General features: G+C 66.0%; 6 protein-coding genes across 7 annotated transcripts; 2 read left to right on the plus strand and 4 right to left on the minus strand.

Annotated features, from left to right (window-relative positions):
- Positions 1–2: 2 nt before the first annotated feature.
- On the minus strand, positions 3–1,245 carry SELENOH (selenoprotein H). 2 transcript variants are annotated; one of them, XM_064425681.1, is made up of 5 exons: positions 1,120–1,245; positions 642–856; positions 429–574; positions 244–357; positions 3–176 (listed from the first exon to the last, which is right to left on the minus strand). In XM_064425681.1, the coding sequence occupies exons 2-4, from the start codon at positions 791–793 to the stop codon at positions 257–259; spliced, it is 399 nt and encodes a 132-aa protein (XP_064281751.1). In that variant the 5' UTR covers positions 794–856; positions 1,120–1,245; the 3' UTR covers positions 3–176; positions 244–256. The 2 variants fall into 2 exon arrangements, with proteins under 2 accessions (XP_064281751.1, XP_064281752.1); XM_064425682.1 differs by having other exon boundaries at positions 642–886; positions 1,120–1,228.
- Positions 1,246–1,321: 76 nt separating this feature from the next.
- On the minus strand, positions 1,322–3,387 carry TMX2 (thioredoxin related transmembrane protein 2). Its single transcript, XM_064425680.1, has 8 exons — positions 3,162–3,387; positions 2,808–2,868; positions 2,557–2,670; positions 2,346–2,422; positions 2,166–2,272; positions 2,013–2,078; positions 1,795–1,924; positions 1,322–1,700 (listed from the first exon to the last, which is right to left on the minus strand). The coding sequence occupies exons 1-8, from the start codon at positions 3,348–3,350 to the stop codon at positions 1,563–1,565; spliced, it is 882 nt and encodes a 293-aa protein (XP_064281750.1). The 5' UTR covers positions 3,351–3,387; the 3' UTR covers positions 1,322–1,562.
- A 175-nt stretch (positions 3,388–3,562) lies between these two features.
- MED19 (mediator complex subunit 19) lies at positions 3,563–5,662 on the plus strand. Its single transcript, XM_064425684.1, has 5 exons — positions 3,563–3,776; positions 4,061–4,317; positions 4,391–4,487; positions 4,568–4,662; positions 4,773–5,662. Exons 1-5 carry the CDS (start codon positions 3,578–3,580, stop codon positions 4,833–4,835), a joined length of 711 nt encoding a protein of 236 aa, XP_064281754.1. The 5' UTR covers positions 3,563–3,577; the 3' UTR covers positions 4,836–5,662.
- Positions 5,395–22,525, minus strand: ZDHHC5 (zinc finger DHHC-type palmitoyltransferase 5). The gene is made up of 12 exons (XM_064425678.1): positions 22,410–22,525; positions 16,408–17,679; positions 10,988–11,109; positions 10,471–10,628; positions 10,212–10,384; positions 10,011–10,113; positions 9,548–9,639; positions 9,334–9,466; positions 8,798–8,921; positions 7,944–8,056; positions 6,938–7,818; positions 5,395–6,631 (listed from the first exon to the last, which is right to left on the minus strand). Exons 2-12 carry the CDS (start codon positions 16,509–16,511, stop codon positions 6,466–6,468), a joined length of 2,169 nt encoding a protein of 722 aa, XP_064281748.1. The 5' UTR covers positions 16,512–17,679; positions 22,410–22,525; the 3' UTR covers positions 5,395–6,465.
- A 303-nt stretch (positions 22,526–22,828) lies between these two features.
- CLP1 (cleavage factor polyribonucleotide kinase subunit 1) lies at positions 22,829–25,022 on the minus strand. Its single transcript, XM_064425685.1, is given in 6 exon segments — positions 22,829–23,304; positions 23,306–23,566; positions 24,077–24,172; positions 24,174–24,323; positions 24,326–24,556; positions 24,558–25,022. Coding segments are annotated over 6 exon segments (1,485 nt in total). The 5' UTR covers positions 24,894–25,022; the 3' UTR covers positions 22,829–22,893.
- A 95-nt stretch (positions 25,023–25,117) lies between these two features.
- Positions 25,118–26,581, plus strand: YPEL4 (yippee like 4). Its single transcript, XM_064422693.1, has 4 exons — positions 25,118–25,452; positions 25,763–26,080; positions 26,327–26,370; positions 26,467–26,581. Exons 1-4 carry the CDS (start codon positions 25,318–25,320, stop codon positions 26,579–26,581), a joined length of 612 nt encoding a protein of 203 aa, XP_064278763.1. The 5' UTR covers positions 25,118–25,317.
- Positions 26,582–27,098: the final 517 nt, after the last annotated feature.

Here is a 27,098-nt window from a genome sequence, read left to right on the forward strand (position 1 = left end):
GCTGTGGAGTACTGAACTTTATTGGAGATTGGGGGGACAACGGGGTGTGCAGGGAGCCAGGGGTCTGGCAGTGGCAGAGCTGCAGCATCGGGGACGGGACTGGGGCTGGCGGGTGCCCCCCACTTGGTCTCGCCTCTTCATGGATGCTCATGCCGCCTGCACCGGTCCTGGCTCGGCTGTGGAGAGAGGGAAGTCAGTCCCTTTGGTCCCGTCCCATCCCATCCCGGTCCCATCCCCGCTCACCTGGCCAACGCCTCTATGCCAAGCTGCTCTTCAGGGCTTCCACCACGGTCTCCGGCTGAGGAAACTTCAGCTTGCGGGGGGGCCCCTTCCCGATACCGCTCCACAGCTCCACGGCTGCGGAGATGAGGGCGATTGTGGGATCGGGGCTGCCGGGGAGCCCCCGCCGCCCCCAGCCCAGCACTTACTGCTGCCGTCCTCCTTCACCAGGGACACCTCGAAGCTGTTCCTGCGCGGCGGCCGGGGGTTGATGTCCACGGGGAGGTGCGCCATGGCCCCGCGCAGGGCCGCGCTCACCGCCGCCGCGTTGCGCCCGAACACGCGTCAGCTCTTGCTGCGGGGACACGGCGGTCAGCGAGCCGGGGGCAACCGGGGGGCTCGCACCACCCTCGGCTCCTCACCAGTGCTCGATGACCACGCGGGGGCCCGTGTCCCCGGGGCCGCCCTCGTCTTCGGCCTGGGCCCGCGCCCGCTTCTGCGGGGCTCCCGCTGTCTCCGGTGCCTCGTCCGCCGCCGGCTGCCGGGCCCCGCGCTTCCTCCCGCGGGGAGCCATCCTGGGAGAGCCGAGGCGGTGGAGCCTACGCCGGAGCAGGAACGGGGCTCCGGGAATGCCGCTCTGGGGTGAGAAGGGGTCTCAGGTACCCTGCTGTGAAAGGTGGGTCCGTGCGGGGACACTGCTGTGGGAGAGGGCCAGGAAGGGCCAGTCCCCGGCGACGCGCCATGGGGGGAAGCGAGGGGCCCGCGGGGATCCCGCAGCGGAGGGCGGGAAGCGGCTCCGCGGGGATCCCGGCGCGGTGTGCGGCTGGGGGGGTAGGGGAGCGGGGCCCAGGGGAAGGGAAGGGACAGAGCGGGCTCCGCCGCGGCCGCGCCGCCTCCTACCTGCCGCCGGCCGCGTGCCGGGAGCGCGCGCCGCCGGGGCAGCGGGGCCGGAAGGGGCGGCGCCGGGAGGGGCCCCGGAGCCCCCCGGTAGGCTCCGGTTCCGCCCGCGCCGCCCCAGCCAATCAGAGCGCGCGCTGCGCAGGAGCCCCGCCCCCGTGCGCGGCCCGGGACCGGGGACACGGACACGGACACGGACACGGGACACAGGCACGGCACGGCACGGACCGTTTATTGTCAGCGATGGATGAGAGCGAGCGTTAACCGAGGCGGGGCCCCCCCTGCCGCCCTGCCCGCACGGGGCCGGGGGGCACCACTGCTTTCCCGGGGCTCAGCCGGAACAAGTCCCCACGGAGGGCGGCTCCGGGCGGGGCTGGGCAGGCCCGCGGGGCCGCTGCCACCAGGCGGATGGTGACACAGTGATGGGCGACGGGACAGGGCAGCTTCTACTTGTCCTTCTTGGTCTCCTGAGGCGCAGCCGCCGGCACGGCTGGGGGCTCCTCAGGCCCCTCCTCCCGCGGCTTGGACTGCTTCTTGGCCTTCTGGTAGAGCTCGTTGAGGTTGAACTCCCGGATCACGTTCTCCTGTGGCCAAGAGGTAGCATCAGCCCCTCGTGCTCCCCCCTTGTTCCCAGGCACAGGCTGGGCAGGGAACAGAGGGCTGGAGTGTCCCACGCACCTCAGAGAAGGTCCAGGACACAGCCCGGCCCTTCTTGTCGATCTGCGGTCGCCGCATGATCTCTGTCCCACCCTGGAAGAGGATGAGGGTGGGCAGCTGCTTGGTGAGAGGCGAGGTGCTGACCTTGTACCTGTGTGAGGACGAGCCAGCAGTGACCCTGAGGGTCACAGGGACCACCCCAGAGTGAGCCCTGCTTGCCCAGCCTGCCTTCCCCACACCTGGTGCTGACGTCCGTGTAGCGGCCAACATCCACCTTCCCAAACTGGAGTCCTGAGCAGTTGTACCTGGGCAGGATGGGGACACGAGGCTGTGAGGGACGCGGGGGACCGCAGGCCCCACTACCCACCAAGATTCCAGCGGGTGCCACTCACTTGAGAGAGAGGTCGGCGAAGATGGGGGCAAAGGACTGGCACTCACTGGACCAGTTGGCAAAGAACTCCACAATCCACGTCACCCTCTTGTCCCTCTCCAGCTCCTCCTGCCACAGGGCATGGGCTTAGAGGGGGGTGGGCAGAGCCCCCCAAAAGCCCCAGGGCTGGGAAGGTACTCACATCGATGGTCTTGTCACTGAAGTACTTGATGTACTCAGGGCCCATGTAAAGGGGCGGCTTGCAGGTCATCAGGAACACTGGAATGACAGCCCCCTGAGCCCCCCAGTGCCAGGAGGGCCGGGCTGGGCCTGGGACAGAGCCCCTCCAGCCCAGAGCAGCCAGGGGGAGCCAGGACAAGGCGGATCTGGCGCAGGGGGACGTGCAGGCTCACCTATGCAGAGCGTGAGGTAGAGCAGCCCCATGCGGATGTCGAGGCGGAAGAACAGGATGGCGTTGGCCACTTTGCTGAACATGAAGATGTTCCCGATGTGCTGCTCCACGGTGACTGCGGTGTGGAGACAGGAGTAAGGGACGGGGCCGGATGCCCCCAGAAGGCTGGGGGTAACTTCAGGGAGGGCTGCATCTGGTCCTCCAGACACCACCCCATAAGCAGCCCCAGCCCCCCAGGTGCCCCTGACTCACTGGAGCGCCGGTTCTTCATCATGACAATGGCGCTGAGGAACATGAGGATCTCCACCTCCCTCTGGCACAGAGAAGGGACAGCATGAGCTGGAAGTGCCCAGGACACCTTGGAGCCACGCCTGGCCTGGCACAGGGACCTGTGGCCATGCCAGGCCCTACTGGCCCCAAGGCACTGCCAGAGCCCAGAGCCGCCATCCCTCCCCGGGGAGAGCAGCGAGCACAGGGGCTGCCGGGCACCTCCTCCCTCAGCCGGGGGGGCGCTGTGACAGCAGGAGGGGAGCCAAGCCAGGGCCGGGGGTGAGGGACAGGCCCGGGGACAGCCCAGGGATGCGGGGACAGGCCGCGCCGCCTCACCCAGTCAAAGTCACACGGGTTGCCATCCTCCCGCTGCGAGGGCAGCCCACGGCAGAGCGGCGGGACCTTGCGCACGAGCAGGAAGGCGGCGGCCAGCAGCGCGGAGAGCGGGTAGTAGGGCTGGGCGAGCCATCGGCAGAGGCCGGGCAGCCCCCAGAGCAGCGCCAGCAGCGGCGCCACCACCGCCATCTTCCCTCCGCCCCGCTCACTGCCGGGGGCGGGGCCAACCCGCGCCGGCCAATGGCGAGCCGCGAGGCGGGCGCTCCCTGCCCGCGCGGGCCAATGAGAGGAGAGAGAGAAGCGGCCAATCAGAAGGCTGGGACGGGTCTCCCATAGCAACGGGAGGCAGGACGGTGCAGGGGCGGCGCTCGGCCAATGGCGGGGCGGGGCGGCCCCGCGCGGGGCACGCCGGGAATATGGAGAACTTCTCGGCGCTGTTCGGCGCGGCGGAGCCGCCGCCCGCCGCCGCCGCCGCGCTCGGATTCGGGCCCGCCAAGGCTCCCGGCGCCGGGGCCGCACCGCCGCCCGCTGCCTCGGCCGCCGCTCCGCCACCGGGCGAGGACGCGGCCCGCAAGGCCGCCGCCGGCCCCTTTTACCTGCTGCGGGAGCTGCCAGGTACGGGCGGGCCGCGGGGCGGGGCGGGTGCGGCGCTCGGCCAATCAGCGCGGCGGAACGCGGTCGCGAGGGGAACTGACGGCGGCAGGAGCCAATGAGGCTGCGGGGGCGGGGTCTCGGAACGCGCGGTCCGGTGGGAAGCGGGCGGCGGGGGGGTCCCCGGGGCCGGGATCCCGGTGCTCGGGGGCTGCACGGCGTCCCGGAGCCTCGGCTCGGCCGGGGAGAGGGGCATGGCGCGTCCTGGGGGCGTTCCCCCCAGCCCAACTCCTCCCGCGGCCGCACAGGCACTACGGAGCTGACGGGCAGCACCAACCTGATCACACACTATAACCTGGAGCACGCCTACAACAAGTTCTGCGGGAAGAAGGTGAAGGAGAAGCTCAGCAACTTCCTCCCCGACCTGCCCGGCATGATCGACCTGCCCGGCTCCCACGACAGCAGCAGCCTGCGCTCGCTCATCGAGAAGCCGCCCATCTGCGGCAGCTCCTTCACCCCGCTCACGGGGGCCATGCTGACCGGCTTCCGCCTGCACGCCGGCCCGGTGAGCCCCGGGGCCCGCAGCCGGGGGGGTGGGAGGAGCCCGGCGTGGCCTGACCAGCCCCTTTTGTCCACAGCTGCCCGAGCAGTGCCGGCTGATGCACATCCAGCCGCCTAAGAAGAAGAACAAGCACAAGCACAAGCAGAGCCGCACGCAGGACCCCGTCCCCCCAGGTAAGGGTGCCACAGCCGCCCCCCTGCTCCCCTTCAGCACCGGCAGAGCATCGGCTCAGCCGGCCCTTCTGCTCCTCCAGAAACCCCCTCGGACTCCGACCACAAGAAGAAAAAGAAGAAAAAAGAGGAGGATCCAGAGCGGAAGAGGAAGAAGAAAGAGAAGAAGAAAAAGAAGGTGAGTGGCAAGGCGGGGGTCCTGTGCCAGCCCCTCCCAGGGGCTCTGTGAGTGGCCATCCCTAAGGGACTGCTGCCCAGCAGCTCTCACAGTCTGTCCTTCCTCCGCAGAACCGGCACAGCCCGGAGCACCCGGGGGTGGGCAGCTCCCAGGCCAGCAGCAGCTTACGGTGAGGCCACGCCGGTGACGCCCTGGGGAGCCCCGGCCCATGGGACCAGCCCCGGCTGACCCCAGGGACACTGGGGCTGGCCTGACCCCCTGGCTAAGAGGACACCCCTGCAGCCCCCCAGGAGCAGGGGCACGGACTCCGTGGGTGCTGACCTTGGGCTTTTGTACCTGAAGAACCTGGAGCATCAAAGCCTCTTTTTTAGTCACCTTTTAAAGTCTGCTCTGAGGAGGGGCTGGTGGCCGTGGCTGCTGTGACCCTCGGCTGCCAACCAGGGTGGCCCTGGAGCGTGCAGGGTGCCCTCCTTTGGATCCCAAACCTCACCAGCACCCACAACACCTTCCCTGGAGCCTCTTTTCCCATGCCTGGAAAATCCTTACCTTCCGTGGGAGCAGAGTTTGCCTCACGTCGGAGCCTCCCCAAAAGTGGGCCAGGCTCAGCTCTTACCAGACTCCCTTCTCTCTCTCCCTTGGGATGGGGGGGAAGGCTGAGACCCTGAGGATCAGGAGCCCTGGAGGGGCTGCTCCTTCCCTGGACACCAAACAAAGCACACGCACGGCCCCGGGGTGGCTCATTAAATATCCTTTTATTCCTTGTTTTTAAAATGGCTGATAATAATAAAAAACCCTGGCGTGGCTGTGCGGGGCCACGGGAGCTATTGCCGTAGAGAAAGAGTCCGGTAGTGCCGGCAGGGCTTTGGGGACAGGGAGCACGGGGCTCCTTGGCTGCGGGTTTTTTTTGGCATGTGATGAGAAAATATTGCTTTCCGGGGATGCACCTGCCTCTTCCCCGAGCGAGCGGAAATAAAAACACCCCTGCGACAGTGAGAAACCTCCTCGGAATCATTAACAGAAATAAAAAAAGGCAACGAAACCAACAACCCCCCGACCACAGCCCCCGGGGAAAGGGAACAAAGAGCAAAAACTGCGCGGGGGGGACGCTGGGGCCTTTGTGCCAGCTCGGGCTGGGGGTCTAGGGGTGCTGCCCCCACCCCGGGCCCCCCAAGGGGGCTGGAGGCTGCGGACACCACGGATCAGGGAGGGGAGTGTCCGAGGATGGGTGCCTGGCACCCCGTGGCTCCCTTCAGGGAGGGAACAGTGGCACTCGGCACCTACCACAGCTCCTTCCATGGGTGCAGGAGGCAGCCCCACGTCCCTCCTTTGGGGACAGGAACAAGGTGGGGGGGCCCAGGCCCTGAGCAGGGTAGTTTCTTCCTCTCTCTGGGTAAGATATATAATTTCTGCTTCTTTTTTTTTTTTTTAATATTTATATTTATATATATAGATATTTATATATACACACACCTGGTAACTCGGAAAGAGAAAAAAAATAGAATCCGTAACAATAATAATAAAAAAAAGTATTCTGGTTTAAAAACAATCCGTTCCTACCACGCCAGGCGAGCGGGTGATTGCACAAGGCCCACAAGTGGCTGGCGCAGCCGAGGCGGTGCCGGGGCTGCGGCCCCCCGAGCCCTCCCCGAGCCCCCCGCGGGTGTGTGCAGCCCCCGTGGCCCGGGGGGCAGAGGGAGGAGCAGGGGGGACCCGCCCGGCTCTCCCGGGAGTCCACAAGTGTCTGGGCACGGCGGGTCCCTGGGGGCCGCCGGGGAGGAGGGGAGGGGGCGGCGGCTCTGCCCCTCATACCGAGATCTCGTAGGTGGTGCCCCCCACACCCGAGACCTTCTTGACGCCTCCGCGGGTGGGGCTGCTGAGGGGCACGGGCCCCGAGCCCGCTGGGGCCGAGCCCAGGCTCTTGGGCTGCCCGTTGGACTTGCTGTAGGCTGTTCTCATCTGCACCTCGTCCCTGTGGGAAGGAAGCACGGACATGGGGTCAGGAGGGGGAACAGGCTGCTGGCACCCAGCACTGCCCCAGCCCTGCCCAGCCCGGGGACCACCAGCACCCACTCCAGATTCAGAGGGGCCCATGGGGTGACTGAGGATGTGAGGGGGGCACCAGCTCTGTTCTGGGAAGAGCGGGAAGATTTCTCTTGCTCTTCCCAGCATCTCTCTCTCCAGGGAGGGGTGTTCTGCTGCCCCAGGGGCTTGCAGGGACTCTGGCCAAGGGTCCCCCCACAGGCCACAGACATCCCTGTGCCATCCCAGTACTCACTTTGGTGCCAGTAAGGGCTGCAAGGCCACCTCCTCGGTCTCGGTGCCGCCGGCCTGAGAGGCTGTTTTTTGGCTGCTGTAAGACACGGATTTGCCCAGGTGGGGGGCGGCGGGCTGGTCGGGGGAGCCCAGCGAGCGCACCCGCAGCGCCGGCGGGGGCTCGGGCTTGCCGAAGCGGGGCAGGGCCGGGCGGGTGAGCGGGTTCTTGCCCAGGGGCGAGCGCTTCGAATCGTCCGAGGAGGAGCTGGTGCGGGGGGCGTTGCTGGAGCCCGGCGTTGACTGGATGCCCGAATCCGCCAGCCCCGCGTCCTCCTCCCGGCCCGGGGCCGGCGGCTGCTGCAGCAGCTTCTCCCGCTCCTGGATGGAGGCCACGATGTGGCGGGAGAGATTGTCATAGCGCACGGGCGAGGGCTCGCGCGGCGCCGCGTGCTTGGGGGAGGCGGCGCTGGCGAAGCGGCCGTGCAGGTCGGTCTCTCGCTGCTGGGCGATGCGGGCCGACAGGAAGGGCGAGGTGTAGCCCACCGGCGGCTCGGGCTCCGGGCCCGCCTGCACCGACTCGAAGTCGGGGCTGTCGGAGGGCGTGAGCAGGCTGTCGTACGAGAGGCTGCCGTTGCGCGTCTGGTTCACCAGGCTCTTGTAGGAGGTGGAGGTGGTGCCCTCGGAGCGGATGGACTGCAGGTGGCCCGTCTCAAAGCCCGTGCCCTGGGCCGACTTGAGGCTGGAGGAGCGGGAGCCGCTGGAGAGAGGGTCAAAGTGGAAGCTCTTGCCGAAGGTGGGCGAGCGGAAGCTCTCGGGTTCCAGGCTCGGCTCCGAGCGGTAGCTGGGCTTGTGGCCGCTGTCACAGATGGAGTTGGGCTCCTTCAGGCTGTTCACTCGGCTCAGCTGAGAGGCAGAGGGGCAGCAGTTACCCACAGAATGACCACGGGGCCCCTGTGCAGCTCCCAATGCACGCCCTAAACAGTTCCCACACCAGGAATGGGGGGCCCCTGCGCTGGGCTCAGCCTTACCTTGGCGCTGGTGGAGTGGGGCAGGGCTGCCGAGCTGCTGCTGCTGCTGTAACCGGGCCGGTACTTGTACATGGTGGGAGTCGGGGGGCTGTCCTTGCCTAGCAGGCTGCTGTCTGCGCCGGGAGAGAGGAGCACACTCAGGGCGGCTGCGGGCATGGAACGTGGCGAGCCCCGCCCTCCCTGCCTCAGAACCGACACCGAGCCTGGGACAGACAGACCAGGGACAGGGACGGGCTGCAGGGGAGGTGCACCGGGGTGGGACAGACAGACCGGGAGGAAGGGTTGTGCCCACAGCCACGTGTGTGGGGCTGGCACTTCCGTGCCCCTGCGGCAGCCCCGGCTGGGTGACACCCCAGGGGTGCACGGCACGGGGGTGTCAGGGAGCTCAATGGGAAGCACACACACCACAGCCCTCAGCGGGCAGCAGGGCTGGGCAGCAGACCCCAGCCAGGGCCAGGAGAGCTGTGGGGTCTCCAGCTGCTGCAGAAAGCAGCTGCCACAGGCTCTGCCCATCACATCCCACCTCTGGCCAGGCCCACACGGAGCCGGCCACAGACGCTCTGTGCCGCTGAGCCAGGCCCGCCACCACTTCGCCTCCTCCGTCCTGGCAGCGTGGCAGCTGCAAGGCACAGCTCCTGGTGGCTCCAGACAGCGCCACGCTGGCTCGGCCTCCAGCAGGGCAGAGCTGACTGTGAGCATCCCCTGCAGGCTTCTCCAAGGGCAAGGGGCCACATACACCAGCCCAGGAATGCCGATGTGCTCCAGGTCTGCCCTACGGCCCTGGCTCCTGGCCTGCCTGGTGCAGCCCTGGGCTCCCCTCCCAGCGGCTGCCAGGGCCCTGGTGCCCTCCTTACCCTCAGTGGTGGCCAGGGTTAAGTGTGTCCTCAGGCCCGTGTAGCGGCTGAGGTCGGGCTTAGGTGGGGGTGGTGGCTCGGCGTCAGCAGACTGGCTCTCGGTCACCTCCAGGCTCCCCTTGGACTGCAGAGACAAAGCGCAGGCAGGGTCAGGAGGGGCCAAGGCCTCAGGCCCCTCGGGCTGGCAGGGCACAGACCGTGGCACTGGGGGCTCCCGCTGCCTCCCGGGCCATCCAAAAGAACAGGGGGCAGTGCGTGCCCCGGGTGGGTGCCGGAAGTGCCAAGGAGGGGGAACCTGCAGAGGGCGGGGAAGGATGGGAGCAGTAAGGGCAATGGAGGGGGCAAAGCCTCATGTGGTCACTGCCACATGGGAGGGGGACAGTTTCCATCCCACGGGGACATAGAACAAGACAACACGGATTGGGACAGGGAACGTGACCAGGCTCACTCGGTTCTCTACTCACGGATGCAGGCTTGCACCCCTGGGCTCCGTGGAGGGCCCCAGCGCAGGCAGCGCTGGTCCCCACCTTCCTCACCTTCGTCCTTTTCAGCTCTGTCTGGATACCATTGTCCATGATCTTGACAGTGATCTGACCGTCCGACACCTCGGGCCGCAGGAACGGGGGTCTCACCAGCACTGTCTGCTCGGCCTTCGGGCGCCCGAGGTACCTGGGCAAGGGCAGGGAGGAAGGTCACGGCCTGGAGCCCGGGATGGAGCAGTTTTTCCAGGGATGCAGAGGCCAGGCTCACCTGGGTGCCGGGGAGCTGCAGAGGACCCTGCTGACGTTCTTACAGCAACCGTTGGTGAAGGGGTTGACGCCCCCGCGGAACTTGCCCGTCACCTGTGGGACAAAGGAGCGTCACAGCCAGCCACGCCAGCTCCCTCAGGACACCACCTCAGCACCAGCACAGAGGTACTCTGAAATCCAGCTCTTTTTCCTAGTGCCTGTTTCAGTGCTCAGACACCCCTGAGGGGGTTGGGTCTCCTCAATTTCACCTCCTGTGCCCCAGAAGTGCCCACCTGGCTCCTGGCTCCATCTTCTCACTGCACCCCCATGGATGCAGCTGCCCCCTCAGTCACCCTGTGCTCTACCTCCCCAGCTCAGGGGCCTCCCCAGCTTTAATCCAGCCCATCCTCTCCTGGGAAATCCCAGAATATATCCATAGGTGGCCTGGCCAGGCTGGCAGTCCCCCCACAGTCCCTCGGACGTACCTGTTCGTTGGTAGTGCGGCCCCTGGCCACGAGCACCACATGGAAGCCTGTCAGGCCAGCGACGGGAATGAAGAAGAGCCCAGCCACGCACATCACCACCATCCTGCCACAGGCAGCTAAGGAGCAGCCACAGCCCCGCTCGGCACCGCGCCGCCCCAGACCCCCCCACGCCCTGCCCACTCCCGGTGCCCAGGAGGATACGTGACGGCCATGCGGACACCGGAGAGCTCCTCCACCTGGTACAGGACGTAGAGCAGCCCGAAGCCGAAGACGCCCATGATGTGCGTGGTGAGCGACAGCAGGAAGAGGAAGAAGTAGCGGTAGTTGCGCCGCCCGATGCAGTTGTTGACCCAGGGGCAGTGGTGGTCGAACTCCTGCCGGGGATGGGGCTCGGTGAGGGGGTGCTTGGGGGGCTCCCTGCCCCGGGGGGGGGCTGGAGGAGGCCCCGGCAGCTCCTCACCTCCACGCAGTTGTCGCAGACGCTGCAGTGGGAGCAGCGTGGCGGGCGGTAGAAGCGGCAGGTCGCGCACCACTTCATGCGCACCTGGATGCCCTTGATCTCCACCGTCTTGTACAGCGGGGCCCGGAAATCGTCCTCTTTGTCCTCGTCCTCCTCAGCTGATGGGGACACCCCGGCATGGCGTCAGGGCCCAGCTATGACGGGCTTCTGCCTGCCCGAGCTGAAGGCTCCCAGCATCACCTTCCTGTCACCTGGCACAGGGACAGCCAGGGACCCCCAAACACAGGCTGGGGGGCTCTCCCAGGCCCTGCTCCAGAATCCTAACACTGCCTGAGCCCCAGGGACCCAGCCCGGGATTCTGAACCTAAAGCTGCCATCCCTGTAGCACTTGTCACTGCCTGATCCCACTGGGCAGGTTGAGGAAGGCTCCTTGTCAGCCTTTTGGGACCCAGAAATCCCCTTTACCTCAAAGGAAGGATGCAAGGACGCAGCTCTTCCCGGCCAGAGCCAGACTCACCTCGTGGGAATATGCCTGGGTCCATGAAGGTGGCCATGCTGAAGTTGGCCAGCACGAAGAGGAAGACGACGGCATTGTAGGCGGGGATGATGGGGGACACGTAGAGACTGAGCCCCGGGCACCTGCGGGCACAGCAGCCGTGAGACCCTGGGACCCTCACTTGTGTCGCTCTCATCATCTCCCAGCAGCGCATCCCGCACCCACACTGCAGCCACTTCTGCAGCACAGCCTGACCCTGGCCTGGGGAGCACCTGGGGGCCACACTGGGACATGCTCCAGGCATCCTTCAAGGAGCAAAATTCCCCTTTGGGACCCCACTGGAGGGTCCCACAGACCTGTGGTGCTGGGAACAGGGAAAACCAGGCCAATGGCATGGGGGGCACCCAGGGGACCTGCCAGAAAGCAGGATGTCATCCTCCCTGTGCCCCACCAACTGCTCAGGGGCAGAGGGGACCCTGTGAGGGGACATGAAACCAGCACCAGCTCCGGTGCCTCCAGAGCCACTCATGCTCCTCACATCCCAGGGACAGCTCCAGCAGGACATGGGGACCCCAGCCAGCACCCAGCTCCTCCAAAAAGGAGCGCAGTGAGGGAATCACCCTGCTCCCTCCTGCCTCAGCGGGCAGGCTCAGGAGAGCGGGCTTCCCCCTTGCAGGCGCCAGCGTAATTCCCTAATCTGCTTTGCTGCTGGGATTTAATCCCACAGATCTAGGGCAGCATCTGTCCCTCTCTTCCCCCCACCGGGCTAAGTGCCGATGGATTTAGGTGGCCAGGGCAGAGTGGGGCTGGGCGGGCAGGGTGACATATGGTGCCAGCGCCGTAATCCCCACAGGTTGGGGTGAAGGGGCAGGCGCTGGCCCCGTCCCCTCCTCCACCACCACCCACAGAGACAGGTCCCATCACCGGGCAAGGCAGCCCTGTCCTTGTCACAGCAGTTCCTAGAGCCATGCCAAGGCTCCAGCTGGTGCGGGGCCCTGTCCCAGTTCAGGGCCCTGAGGAGGGCAGGGGGGCACCCCCGGGAGAGGAGCAGCAGCTGTGCCAGGGGGAAGTGCCCCAGCAGGGCAGGAGAAGCGGGCACACCCTTCCAGCACACGCCTGGCAGCACACAGGGTGAGGCGGGCAGGGCGCTCCCAGCACCGGGCACCGCTCCGTGCCCCAGGGAGGGTGGGAATCATCAGTGGGACCTGCTCTCACAGGCCAAGGCTGAGGCTGTCCCCATTCCAGGCACAGGGATGAGAGAGCACGAGGGCAGACTTTTGGTTGCTGGGCATTCCTGGCAAGGAGGACAGCATGGCCAAGCCATCCAGCACACTCCTCTTCTTCTTCTTCCTCCTCCTCCTCTCTGGCTCCCCCAGGCCCCACACACCACACCAAGCTTCTCCTGCAGACCACCTTCCAAAGCCTCCTCCCTCTCGTTCCTGAGGATCTGCCCTGCTGGGCACCCTGGGCGCTGCCTCCCTGCTCCATATCAGGCTGGCATCTCCCGGGATGGCATTTTCCAGGATGGCATCTCCCGGGATGGCATCTTGGCATCTCCTGGCCCAGCCCCCGAGCTCTGCCCCGGGTTGGGGAGCGGCTCCTCCAGCGGCACCACCGGCCATGCCGGCCCTGCCGCCTCTGCTGGAAGCCAGCCAGGGGATTCTCTGCAGCTGGGACGGGCTGGAGAGGAGGAGTCCTCTCCAATCTGTGCCCCAAAACCCTTGGAGATCAGTGCTGCAGGCACAGGACATACACGACAGTGCCAGGCCACAACCCGAGCAAGGGACAAATCACGGAGTCATGGAATCACAGAGTTGTTCAGGTTGGAAAAAACCTCCAAAATCACCATTAAAACTGCTTCCCCAGCACTGTCAGGGCCACCACTGAATCATGTCCCCAAGTGCCACAGCCACATGGTTTTTGGTGACTCCATCACTGCCCTGGGCTGAACAACCCTTTCCATGAGGAAATTTTCCCTAACATCCAAACGAAACCTCTCCTGGCACCACCTGAGGCTGCTTCCCCTTGTCCCATCACTTGTTCCTTGGAAGAAGAGCCCAACATCACCTGGCCACACCCTCCTCTCAGGGGGTTGTAGAGAGTGAGGACACAGGAGAACCAAGGACCCCATGTCCCTGAGCTGAACTCCTACTCCACCTGAGAGAAGCCTCCTGGCTCTGCTCTCTGCTGGACAGAGAGGATCAGGGGGCTCCGAGGAGCCCTCAAAGCAGGAAATGCCCTTCCAGAAACCCTTGGAAGGAGCTCCTCTTTCCAGGAAGGGAAATCCCAGCCCAAACCTTTGCTTGAAAGAGATGGAGGGGAGCCAGGAAGACCCATGCCCGGGCAGTCATCCCACACACGGAGCAGCCAACAGCGCGGCTGAGCCAAGCACAGGGCCTGGATCCTGAGACAGAGCCCAGGGAGGCAGGGAAGGATCCAGCTGTCTTGGAAAGCTCTGGGACACACAGAGAGGGAACGACCAGGGGAAGGGAACACCTCTGTGCTGTCCCAGCAGCCAGCCCTTCCTGGAGGGACACACAGCTCCCGGGGCAGGACAGTGCCCAGCAGGTCCCTGGGCTCAGACACACTGACAAGACCCCCTGGGTGGGATTCATGGGCCAGGATAAGCACAACACCCTCCCTAGGGAACACCAGGACCTGCTGCCTTCCTGGCCCCCTCACACGCAGGGACCCTGTGCCATGGGAATCCCCACAGTGCCAGACCACCCGGTGGCACCATGCTGGTGACCCCAAAACCAGGGAGTCACCTCCTGGGACCATCCCCACCCGCTGGAGGGATCAGCGTCCTCCGCAGGGAGCAAAGGTGCTGCCCATCCCTGAGGGAACCTCCTTATCAGGAGAGTGATGTGTTCCTGCCTTTTGCTCTCCTGAACAGAGAGTGTGGGGCTGCAGGCCCTGCCTCGAGCCCAGGGCACACGGGGCAGGAGCAGCAGGAGCAGGGAGGCTCCTCAGCACCACCAGCCACGCAGGTCCCGCAGCACCCGTCGGGTTTCCCCTCAGGATCGGGATGCAACACGCTCATGGCCAGAGGAGCTGCTGGGACTTGTCCCTGGCAGCACATGAGAGGACCTGGGGAACCTGGGGCACCATGAGTCACAGCAGGATGAGACGGGCTTTTTGCTACCAGTCACGCCCGGAGAGGCCTGTCCCTCCCTGCTGGCGTCCCTTCCCCAGCCCCTCAGCCCCTGCAGTCCCTCAGGCACAGCCTCCCTGCCTGCTCCCCGGGCTCTGACCCACGGGCTCTCCAAAGGCCTTGGCACAAACACAATCCCTGCTCACCCTCACCCAAGTTTGGATCTGATTGAGAGCAGGCATGACACTGTGTCCCAGTGGCACTGCCAGCCCCAGGGAGGGGACAGGGAACCTGAGAGGCAGCTGCACCAGAAGCTGGGACCAGCCAGTGGGGAGATGCAGGAATGGACAAATGGACCCCAAGGGGCAATTTCCATCCTAAATCAGCACCTGTCTGAAAGCCCAGCAAGCCTGGGACCCCCACTCATCCCAGGGGGAAGCAGGAACATCCCCTCTCCTGCTGCCCCTCCCTCCAGGGCAACCAGCCTCATTTCCATGGCCAAGTGCTCAGCAGCAGCTCCTAATTAAATTAATCAATTAAACAGAGTTCTTGGCCCAGAGATATAAATCCTGGACGGACCAAAACACATCCAGTGGATAGCCTGGAAGCAGCACAACCGGAGCCTTAAGAGCCATGCAGACCCCTGGCCGCTCCCTGTTTTGGGGAGGTCTCCCAGAGCCCACCCTCACAGCTTCCATTGTGCTTCCCAAAGAACCAGCCTTAGGCTGGATGCTGACAGGGGCAAGGGGGTCAGCAGCTGACCAGGCAGGGAAGGGGCCCCCAGGACCAGGCAGGAGGCAAACCTCGAGCCCCACGTCGCTGCCAACCCGCTCCAGCACCAGGCAGACGCTGTCCCAAAGGATCCATCCCGCGGGGAGCAGCGCGGCTCCCTCACGCCGTGCCCGGGCTTTAATGGGATCTTCTGGAGTGGGATAAACAACACCGCTGACCTGCAATTACAGCGACCTGCCCAGGTGCTCCTGCCCCGGCCAAACCTGCTCCACGGCGCCGGCTCCGGCGCTGCCTCTCACCGCCCGCTGATAAGCGGCTGCTCCCGGCACTGCTGGCACCCAGCGCTGGGATGGGCTCGGGGTCCAGCTGTCCGGCAGCCACTGTGCCAAAACACAGCCAGCCTGTCCCCTAAGGTCACACACGGGGTGGCACACGCAGCTTGGAGGGCACCGCCCGTCCCTCTGCTGCTCCTTCATCCCCTGGCACAGGAGCAAGAGTCAGCGACTTCCACAGGCATCTGGCAGCCTGGAGCAGCCAAACCCCGAGCCTGGGAGCCTGGTGACCGCTCGGTGTCCCAGCAGGGGACAGCCACACGCTGCTGAGTGACACCGCCAGCTGCACCGGGCGCTGGACGGGGCGAACCAACCCCGCTCCCCCCTTTGGTTGTCAGGATCCCCCGTCCCTGCCCAGCGGCTGCCAAAGCCACGGTGACCTTCCCAGCACCAATGGCTCCTTCCCAGGGAGTGGCAGCAGCCATGGCACCTGTCCCTTTGGCCTCCCGCAGCTCCAGCTGACTCCTGTGGCCCCAGCAACAGGGAGTGGGAGAGGCTTCCCAAAGCAGAGGGTGCAGGTCCTTCCCACACCCTGCCAGGACCCCAAACATGTCCCTGCTGAGACCCCGTGGATGCCCTGCAGGATCTGGCAGCCATTCCAGCTGCCATGCTCTGGCTTTCCCGCCTGGCACACTGTGCCACGGTGCCAGCCCAGCTGAATCACTCCCTGCCAGACTCCCTCAGCACCTTCGAGGTTCTGCTCCCTGGCCTGTCACCCCCCTGAGCACGTCACCGAGGCACGTGTCACCGGGCAGGGAAGAGCAAGAGCCCAGGGATGTCACCACACTTCTCTAGCACCCAGCACCATTTCCCAGCCCCCCAAGGCCCCAGTGACCTGCTGGCCATTTCCCTCTCCAGGGACATGGAACCCTCGCTGCCCCAGGGCAGGGGACAGAACACAGCGAGCGATCCGCACAGGGGTCAGAGTCCTCCTCCCTGAACTTTCCTTTGTGGCTCACAAATCGATTACGAAACTAAAAATAACACGTGTCCTGCCCCAGCCCACCAATCCACCTCGCCTGGCTCCAAAGGAGAAAGTGATCCATGCGTTTCCCACCCACAGGTCACAAACCAGTTCCCAACCCAGCGGACCTGGAGGAGCAGTGCCTCACCAGGGCTGCCAGCACGCAGCTTCCCCTGGGAAAACTCATGGAGTGAAATGGCTCCCGCTGTGGCTGCAGCACCCAGAGCACAATATCCCCCTTCCCTCTGGGAGGAAATCCCAGCTCCTGTCCCCTGTCCTCGGTGGCCCTCCCCACTCTGGCCCAGCAGCTGGGACTCACGTGAAGGCGAAGAAGAGGGTGGTGGCTCCCACTAGGAAGATGGCAGCGGCGGAGACCGGGACGTACTTGCTGGGTTTGAATCTCTTTCCAGAGGCTGCTGGCATGTTGGAGCTGTGGTGGGGGGTCCGCCCCGCAGCATAGCCCAGGCCCCAGGGGACTCAAAGCAGGATGAGAAGGGGAGGGGGACAGGGGCTGACCCCTACCCTGCCCCCACGCCTGCTCCTGGGGTGAGCTCCGACCGGGGCGGACAGTCCGGAGAAGGGTCTGGAGCAGGAGGCCCAGGAGAGGAGCCCACGCTAAGCTCTGCCCTGTGAGAGCTCGCGGGCACAGGGAAGGAGGGTTAAAAACATTAAAAATTCACAACAGAGAAGGGAACTTGGGTTCAGGACAACCGTTGGAGTGGGAATGCTGAGAGCCCTTCCAAGCCTCAGTCCAGGCAGCAGCCCACAGGGAGCAGGACTCCCAGAGGCAGGCTCTGAAGGGAGGGAATTCCCCAGGCTCCGGCAGGGTGCTTCCCAGCCAGCCAGCACCCCGAGAAGAGCACAGGATCAGCAAACTGCTTGCAAAAAAGCCACTCCGGGAGCCTCAGGGCAGCCACTTCTCCTTTTTAATCCGCCTCTGCTGTGCTGCTGCCCCCGGTGCTGCACGGGAGGAGGGGGTGGTCTCCAAGCAATCCCAGCTTCCTCACGGAGCTGCCTCCTCCTCCTCCCCTCGCTGGAGGGGTCACAGAAACACTCTCCCTGATTTCACCGGGATCTGGGGCTGGCTGGCGGTGGCCGTTTAATTTTATTTATTTCTCTCTTGTCTGTTAAAGCCGAGGAACAGCTGGTGCAAGGTTGAGCTGTAAATCCTTTTTTTCGAGGGGGGCGGAGGGGAAGGTCTGGCAGATTGTGGGTTTTCCTACTTGCTCCTTTCTCCTGATCCCCCAGGCCCTTCCATGGGCTCAGTATCCACTTGGCAGTTGGGGAGCGACAGGAATTTCATTAAATCTTCTCTGCAGCAACCATTTCCCAGCAGGTGAACGGGAAGGGGGTGTTCAGGGAGTGCCTTTACAACCCCAGCAGACACCAAAGGCTGGAAGTGGTGCTGAGCAGCTCTGTCTCACCCATGGCCCGGGCAGTGCAGGGAGAAACCTCAGTTTGTTCCAAACAGTTCCATTTTTCCCCTTCCCTTTCCTTGGTTAAAATACTTCTTCATTCATCCATCCGTCCGTCTTTTAAAAAAAACTACATAAAACCATTAAAACTCGAGGTCTGGTGTGCCACAGCTCACCTGGAAAAAAACAGCAACAGAAATTAGCATGGCAAGAAAAGGGATGGAGCCGGCTGTCATTAGCCACAGCAGCCTGGCCACGGCGTCTCCCGTCCCAGCCCAGGGGCACTGGCTGCTGCAGGAACTCCAAGCCACCCCCTCTACCACCCTGAGCCTTGGAAGGACTGGAGGAACACCAGGAATTCCTTCCTGCAGCTCCGGCTCAAATCCCAGCACCAGAGAGTGCTGGCTCCCTGAGGGGCAGGGGCTGGGCAGAGACTCCAGGACTTAACACAAGGGTGGAGACCACAGGAGGAAAAAAACATCCAGGAATCTCACCCCCTTCCCTGGAGGGCAGGAGACAAGAGAGGCCCACGGAAAACATCAATCCTATGATTGTAAGTGGCCTTTGCAGCTCTGGATTCATCAGGAACTGCAGCGCCAGCACAAGGAAGAGTGGATTTGAAATGACAGAGCTCAGGGCTGGATGGGATATTGGGAAGAAATTATTCCCTGTGAGGGTGGTGAGGCCCTGGCACAGGTTGCCCAGAGGAGCTGTGGATGCCACATTCCTGGAAGTGTCCAAGGCCAGGCTGGATGAGGATTGGAGCAAACTGGGATAGTGGAAGGTGTCCCTGCCCTGCCCCAAGCCCATCATCCTTCATATCCCACCAGTTCCTGCTGCTACAGCCGTCACTCCTCACCTTGTCACTGTCTGCCACCCACCCTCCTCTTGCTGCCTCCATGGCACTGCAGGTCCAAGCGCAGCCTGCAGCTCACTCCTTTCTCCCTTCCAGCTTTCTCTGCCTCCCCAATTTCTCCTTCGGGGTGGGCAGGGAACTCTCTAGCGCTGACTAAACACGAGTGAAGGTTGGGAGAGCTGTGGCACCCAATTAAAGGCAGCTTTAATGACAAGGACGTGTTACCACCAAGTGGGCTCAGCCCCAGCTCGCGGCCACTCCGCCTGACTCACCCAGGAACAGCTCCTGCCACTCGGCCTCTGCAGGACCAAAGCTCAACTTCCCACCCCAAGGCTTCCCTGCCCTTGGGAGTGAGAGGGAACGTGGGGCCAATGCTCTGCCCGCCAGGGAATGTGCAGGTTTCACCTGGCAGCAGCTCCTGAGTGGGGCCAATTGAACAGTAACACCAGGGAAAGTTGTTTTCCATAGCAAGAACAGAGTTCCCTGGAGAGCAGCAGTTTCCCAGCCCTGCTCTGCCTGTTCGGGGAAGAGCCCAACACCCCACAGAGCCGAGCCCAACAGCAATTCCAGGGATGGGCTATCGGAAGTGCAGGCCTGATTGCTTTAGCAGGAGCAATCTGCTCCCAGAGCAGCCTTTGAACGCTCCGCCATGGAGGCACGGCCACACCTCGGGTTCAAACAGACGCTGCCAGGCAGAAGGAGCTGTTCCCTGATAATTCCTCCTCCGGAGATCCCCACCCTGCCCTCGCAGGGCGCCACGGGCATGCGCCTGGTGGCCCTGCTCTGCCCCAGCCCTCCCAGCCCGAGATCCAGCAGCTCCAGCCCTTGCACAGGCTCCCTGCAGAGCTGTGCGTGCCAGAGCCAGCTCCCCGTGGAATCAGCTCCCCATGGGACAGGCTCATGAGCAGGGGGAGAGCCCCAGTGCTGTCAGAAGTGACACCCCAGCGAGAAGCCATGCAAATGTATCCCTGCTCCAGCTGCCTGTGCCCGGAATAACTCCACAACTCATCAAACAGGAGGCTGCTGAGCCCATCCCGGCTCCCAGAGCCACCACACTGCTCCCAGGAATGCTTTCCTGATCCCCCTGGCGTGCTGAGACCCCGCAGGACCCCCAGCCCTGCTGCAGAGCCTGGAGAAAAAGCTGTGAAAGTGTGGGATCTCTGCTCTGCAGTCCTTAAGGGGTGCAGGAGAAACACAAGGAAAATCCACCCCAAATTCCCACAGATTACACTAATTCAGGTCCCAATTCTCCCAAACACACATATTCTTTTCCAGCCCTCCCCTTTCCCAGCCCTCCAACCTGCCCATCCCTATCAGCCGACCCTTCCTTTCCCTCCACCTTTGTCCCAAATCCTCTGCCTCTCTGGCTACTGTCCCTGTCCATGAAGTCCACGCACAGACTTCCCTGCTCCAAAGAACTCATCCTGCTTACCTGTGGCCTACGCGGGCTCTGCTCTTGCCTCCCATTCCTTTCTGCTCTTGCCTCCCATTCCTTTCCCTCTGCCAATTCCAGCCCGGCAACTCCTCCTCTCCTGCTGCTCCTCCAGACCTGCCCTGCTCCTTCCTCCCCCAGCGCCTGTGTCACTGCTCACTCCCCCTTCCCTCTCCCTCAGAAATTCCACCTGGTTTTCCCATCCCAGCACCTCCTTTTTGGAGCGCTTTCCCAGTTCCGCTCTGCTCAGCCACCTCTGGAGCAGCCATCTCCACTCTCCAGGGCCTCCCTCCACTCATACAGGGGAGCTGCTCCTGTTTCCTTCATCTCCATTTCTGGGGATTTCTTTTAATTCCCAATTCCCTCCCTCGGGGTATGTGCAAGCACAACTGCTGCCACCTTCCATTTCTCTGAGCCTGCATCTCCTTTTCTTGGTTCAAGGCCCCGTAAAGCTGCACTGATTTCCTCCCTTTACTCCCTCCCAGCCCTGTGCTCCTCCTTCTCTGCTTCCCACCCTGCAAAAGGAGAGGATTTAAACAACTCTGCTCATCTGCTCCAGCTCCATACCTTGTCCCTTCTGGGGCAGGAGGCGCTCCCCACCTCTACCAGGATGGGGACACACGTGTCCCCAGCTCCCAACATTCCCTCCTCCCTCACTTCAGCTGCTCACTCTGCTCCTGCCGGGAAGGAGGAAATGCCCCTTGGCATCAGCCCCACGGATCCTGCCAGCCCTGGGATGGAGGGCACAGGCAGGACAGAGCTCCCTCCCGGTTACCTCGATCCCGGAGCCGGGATCCGCAGCTCCCGGTGGAGCTGCCCCGATCCAGCCGAGTTCCCATGGCGCGGGGCAAACACACAAACAATTCCTTCCACGTGAGGCAACTCCCAGGCAGGGCAGATCCCGGCGGCACCGAGGCGGGATGTGCTTCACCTGTTCCCACTTTGTTTTGACCAGCTGCAGCCCGGAGTTGCACAGAGCCATTCCAGAGCTCGCTGCCCGGCACCGAGCGTGAGGGGCATCCAGGGAACAAGGAACCCCCTCCTCCCTCTGCTCACCCTGTCCTTGCACAACCAGCTAACACTTCACACTCCAAAATCCATCAGAGAAAGTGCAAATTTTCACAAACCTGGCACTGTGGCCGGAGCAATGCCAGCGTGAGATCCCCACTGGTCACAGGGCAGTTTGGGGACACCTCCCTGCTCTTAATTCCAAAGGAGGATGCACAGCAACGTACATTTGGCCGCCCCAGGTGCACCCTGCACACCTGCCTTTCTCCCAGGTGGATGTACAGAAGGATCAACACAGAACATGGAGAAATATTCCAGTGCAGACAGCCAGAAGGCTGGAGTCACTCCACGCTGATCTCCTGCCCAGGGCTTACACCGCTCCCATCCTCCTTCCGCAGCCCATCCCGCTGCTTTACACGGGATTAGCCCCATTTTATGGCCAAAGCAGGAGCAACAATGCCTCATCCATTGAGGCCGCGTCCCAACGGGCCCCACAGCCAGCAAGGACAGCGCCAGGCTCTTGTCACTGTGCTAGGGGACACCGGTCACAGCGACAGGTGGGAATGTCCCCAGACAGGCCCCTCACAGGGGAGTTCAAGGTCTGCCCTCGGCCCCACCCAACCACCACCCCCTCCATTCCCGGATGGGCTCCTGGCCTCGGAACCAGCGGGAATAAACGCCTGCTAAACCCGCACCTGGGCCCGGCCGAGGGACGGTGCAAACTGGATTAAGCTCGGAAAAGGCTCCAAGGCAGCTCTGGCTTTGACCGAGACAAGGCTCTGGTTCTACACGCCCCAAAAAGCCCGAGCAGCCCCGGTGCAGAGAATCCCTGAAGCCCCGAGCCGGGGCGGGAGCCGGCAGATCCGGGGGAACGGCTTCCCAGAGCCACGGGCAGCACCGGGACAGCCGATCCCCTCCAGAATGGGCGCGCTGAGGGGGTGGAACCCCGGGCACGGCTCAGGCGGTCGGGAATCCGGGAATTCCGAGCCGAGGCACCCGTCCCGGTGCCGTGTGAAGGCCGTGCTGTAAACACGGCCCCCCTGGGCCGGGCACAGGCCGAGCTCCGGGGCCCCACCACAGCGCGGCGGCGGCGCTCCCGGGGCACCGGGGCCGGGCCGGGCGCGGGGCAGCGCACGAGAGCCCCGGGCGCTCCGCGCGGCCGCTCCCGGGCCCCGGGCGCTTTCCGGGCGGGGGAACGAGCCCCGCTCCGCTGCGCTCACGGGCGGCCCGAGCCGGCGGGGCAGCGCTCGCCGCGGCACAGGAGAAGGTGCCGGCGGCGGCGGGGCCGCGGGCACGGCACCGGGGGCAGGAGGAAGCGGCGCTCCGGTGCAGCGGCACCGCGGCCATGGGGCAGGCGGCCGTGCGGAACGGCGGAGCGGCCAGAGGGGCGGGCCGGGCAGGGGTCGGTGCCCGCCGGGGCGCCGGGCAGGGCGGTGAGGGGGCACGGGGGCACAGCCCGAGCCGCGCGCGGGGGGAGCCGCGGGGGCAGCGGCGGGGCGGGGGCGGCGGCGGCCGGGCCGCGGCGAGGGGCGCGAGGGAGCGGCGGGCCGGGGTGCCGGGGTGCCGGCGGTGCCGGGTGCCGGCGGGGCGGCGCGGCCCACGTGACTCACCGGCAGGAGGCCGCGCGCGGCGGCGGCTCCGGGCACGGACGGCGGCGGCGGCTGCGGCGGGCGGGACGTCACGCGCGCGCGTGCGCACCGCGCCCCCCCGCGCGCCTCCATTGGCCGCCTCCCGCGGGCCCGCCCCGGCAGCGCCGGCGCGCATGCGCGGCGCCGCGGGGCGGGCGCGCGCGGGCTCACGCCGCGGCGGGCGGGGCCGCGGCCGGAGCCTCGGCGCGTGCGCGGGACGTACCACCGCGGAGGCTGGGGGGGGGGAGCGGCACCGCGCACTCCGGGCGCTGGGGGGGAGCCCCGGGACCGGCAATCCCCCCGGGGACCCCCATCCCCGCTCTCAGCAAACGCTCACCAGCGGCAAAGGCTTCCAGATTTAATAGCAAATTGTAGAAAATGTATAAAACCAAAGGGTGTGCTGCACCGGGGGGGACAAGGAGGGGGGACGAGGAGGAGGAGGAGGGGGGCACATCCCGCCCGCCCCCTACTTGAGGTCCATGAAGCGAATGTCCATGATGAGCAGGAAGTTCTTGGGGAGGGGCCGCGGGGCCGGGGACAGCACGGTGAAGACCTGGCGCTCCAGGTCGACGCCGGTGACCACGATGAAGCCGGCCACGCTGGTCTCGGAGATGTTGTCCTCGGGGCTGTCGGCCGTGCTGACGCTCAGCAGGTGGTGCACCATGTCCCGCCCCGGCGTCACCGGCACCAGCTTCAGCTGGTTGTCCTCCTGCGACATGCCCAGCGGCAGGCATGAGTCCGGGATGGTGGGCGCGCCCACCTTGTAGATCTTGACGTCGGAGAACTTGACGTCGAAGGCGTGCGGGTAGAAGCAGCCGCGGAAGCCGTAGAAGTACTCGCGGATGCGCTCGTCCCGGCACTCCCGGCGGAAGTCCTTTGGAGCGCTCCACCACGCCGCCCGACTTGGGCAGCAGCACGGTGCGCACGAAGTGCGGCAGGTCCCGCTTGAGCTCGTTGTAGAGGCGCTCCTGGTCCAGCACCACCACCACGTCCACCTCGAAGGCGGAGGCGGCGTGCACCAGCGCCTGGTAGCCCGAGCTCTTGACCCAGCCGCAGGTGTTGATGACGCAGCCGCTCACCGAGGCGCGCCGGTTCACCTCGCAGCGCTGGTTGAAGACGTCGGCCAGGCACGACGTGATCTGTGGGGGCAGCGGGGTCACGCCGGGGCACCCCAGGGTCCCCCCAGGATCCTCCAGGCCAGCCAGGGAAAATCGTGGAGTTGCAGAACGGTCTGGCTTGGCACTGGTGCTGAAGCAGCTCCACGCCCCACCCAGCCCGGCCTGGGGCACTCCCAGGGATGGGGCAGCCCTGCCCTCCCCACAGTGGGAGAATTTCTTCCCAATCACCAGCCTAAACTCCTCTCTCACTGTGAACCCCTCCCGCCCCACCGCTCCAGATCCTGACTACAATCCCTGTCCTGCTTCCCCCTGCCCCTCAGCATGAAAAGGCTGCTCGGAGCTCAGGGCACAAACCGAGCCGCCCCCAGGCCGAGCTGCCCCACCTCTCCCAGCCCGCCTCCATCGGGGAGGCGCTCCAGCTCCCTTCAGCAACGCCGTGTCCCCCCCTGGACTCCCTCCCCTCCCTGAGTGGCCTTTGAGACGCCTCCCCACGCGGCAGCCCGGGGAACACACGGAGCCCCCCGCGCTCACCTTGTTGTACAGCTTGATGTTGGTGCCGGGCGTGGTGGAGCCGAAGTGGTAGACGAGGGGGGCCTGCAGGGAGAAGCCCTCCTCCACGTCGGCCGGCCCGCTCGATGTACAGCGCGCCCATGGTGCCGGGGATGGACACCGAGCCCTGCCCCACGTCCAGCTCCACGAAGGTGGGCCGGCGGCCCAGGCGCACGGCGTAGTTGAGCAGCAGGCGGCACACGGTGGTCTTGCCCCACGTCGGTGGGCCCCCACCACCATGACGCGCGGCCCGCGCTCGTCCTCCCGCTCGGCCTGGCGCCGCATCTGCTCCAGCGCCGTGTGCGTGTTCAGGTACAGCAGCATCGGCGTGTCCCGCGACACGTAGGCCACCTCGGTGCGGCCGCTGAGCTGCACGGTGCAGCCGTGCCACGTGAACACGGCCACCTTGGCGCCCGCGTCGAACGTGAACTTCTTGTTGCGGGTGAGCTCGGTGCCGAACACCCTCGGCCATGCCGGTCAGCAGCTCCAGCTGCACCGTCTGCCCCGCCTCCACCTCGAAGCGCAGCTCCGTCTCCCGCTCCAGCTCGAACTTGGCCACCTGCTTCTTCTCCTCGCCGCCGTCGTCCGCCATGACGGCGGCGCGGGGGTCCCGGGCCCGGTGTCCCCCGGGCGCCGCGGCCGCGACGGAAGTGACGTCAGAGCTGCGCGCCGGGAGCGCGGGGGCCCGGGTCACGTGGGGCGCCTGCGTCACGCGGGGAGGGGGCGTGTCCCGCCCGGTGCCGCGGCTCGTTTGCATCTCATTTGCATATCGCCCCGCGGCCCCGCCTCTAGTTTGCATCTCATTGCAGTGGGACTCCCCCTCTCCCCGCCCGATCCCTCGGGATGAGTCCCGGGATCGTCGGCGTGACGTTCGCACGACTTTCACACGCGGTCCCCCCCGCCTGGTTCACCTGTCACGGGGGGGACACGGGGGACAGGAGGGGACACGGGGGACAGGAGGGGACACGGGGGACAGGAGGGACACGGGGGACAAGGCAGAACACGGGGACATGGCGGGACAAGAGAGCCATGGGGGACACGGGGGGGACATGAGGGACACGGGTGACACGGGGGGACACGGGGGGACACGGGGCCGGGGGTGCCATGAGGGAGCGGGAGGCGTCCCGCTGGGGCCAGCGCATCCCCGGCGGCCGCGCTGACGTCGGAGGGCCGGGCGGTGACGTCACGGCGGCGGTGGCGGGCGGTGACGTCACGGCGGCGGGATGAGTCACGGTGCCGTGATGCGGCTCCCGGGCACGCAGGGCCCCCCCGCGCCCGCCCCCGGCGACAGCGGCGACAGCGGCAGCGGGGACAGCGGCGCGCGGCCCCGGCTCCCGCCCGGGAAGCCACGGAACCCGGTACCCCCCCACCGTGCCCCCCCCGAGACCCCCAAAGCCCCGCAGCGCCCCTGACATTGCCCCTCCACGGCGACATCCCTGTCCTCCCCCACCGCCGCCGCCAACATCCCCCCCAGCCCCCTCCCGGGGACCCCGGGACCCATCACCGCCCCTCGGGACCACCCATCCCCTCCCCGGGCACCGCACTCCCCGGGGGTGCTTCCAGAAGAGCCCCCGTGCCCCCCCGGTGTCCCCGGTGTCACTCCTGCCACTCCCGGGGGGCTGCGGAGGAGGGGTCCCCCCCTGACCTGCCCCGCTCCCCCCCCGCCAGGCCGCCCCCCTTTTTCCGCCTCCTCCTGCCGGGGGGGCCCCGGCGGAGCCCCCCGCGCCCGTCCGGGCGGGACGGCGGCTCTGGCGCGCTGCTGCGCTGCTTCCCCTGCGAGCGGCTGTGCGGGGGCTGCGCCGTGCCCCGCCGGGGCGCTGCCCCCCGGCCATGCCGCCCCCGGGGCCCCGCCGCCTGCCCGCCGCCGCCGCCGGGGCCCGCCTGCCGCCGCGCACCTTCCGCAGCTACCTGCCGCGCTCGCACCGCACCTACAGCTGCGTGCACTGCCGGGCGCACCTGGCCCGCCACGAGGAGCTCATCTCCAAGGTGCCACCCCCCGGGGGGGTTCTGGGACAGCGGGGTGTCCCCTTCGCCGCGTCCCCCGCAGCGCTGGGTTTGAAGCGTCCTCCCCCCCGCGGTGACCCCACGGAGGTGGCCGTGCCTCCCTCGGTGTCCCCGGGCTGGCAGGAGTCCCCCCGCGGTGTCCCCGTGCCGGTGGCAGCGCGGCCAGGTGGAGGGCGGGGTGCCGGGGGGCGTGGGGGACGCGCAGTGACACTCGGCGTGTCGCCACAGTCCTTCCAGGGCAGCCACGGCCGTGCCTACCTCTTCAACTCCGTGTGAGTACCGGGGCACCGGGGCCGGCGGAGGGGAGGGGCACCCGGGGCTCCCGGGGCCGGCCGTGCCGAGCCCCTGGCCCCCCGCTCTCGGCGCAGGGTGAACGTGGGCTGCGGCCCCGGCCGAGCAGGCGCCTGCTGCTCACGGGGCTGCACTCGGTGGCCGACATCTTCTGCCAGAGCTGCAAGACCACCCTGGGCTGGAAATACGTGAGTGCCCCCCCAGCTGGGACCCCCCACCTGCGGCGGGGCACTGCCCGGGCACCCCAGCCCCTGTCTGGGCACCCCAATCCCTGTCTGGGCACCCCCAAACTTTCCATGGGCACCCCCGGGCACCCCAACCCTGCCTGGGCACCCCCAAACCTTTCCATGGGCACCCCGAAACTTTCCATGGGCATCCCCGGGCACCCCAATCCCCGCCTGGGCACCCAACCCTGTCTGGGCACCCCAAACCTTTCCATGGGAACCCCTGGGCACCCCAGCCCCTGCCTGGGCACCCCAATCCCTGCCCGGGCACCCCAACCATGCCTGGGCACCCCAGCCCCTGCCTCGGCACCCCCAACCCTTTTCCATGGGCACCCCTGGGCACCTCAACCCCTGCCTGGGCACCCCAAACTTTCCATGGGAACCCCTGGGCATCCCAATCCCCGCCCAGGGCACCCCAAACCTTTCCATGGGCATCTCTGGGCACCGCAACCCCTGCCTGGGCACCCCAAACTTTCCATGGGAAC

Source organism: Passer domesticus, chromosome 6 (genome assembly GCF_036417665.1).
Source record: "Passer domesticus isolate bPasDom1 chromosome 6, bPasDom1.hap1, whole genome shotgun sequence".
Lineage (NCBI taxonomy): Eukaryota > Metazoa > Chordata > Aves > Passeriformes > Passeridae > Passer > Passer domesticus.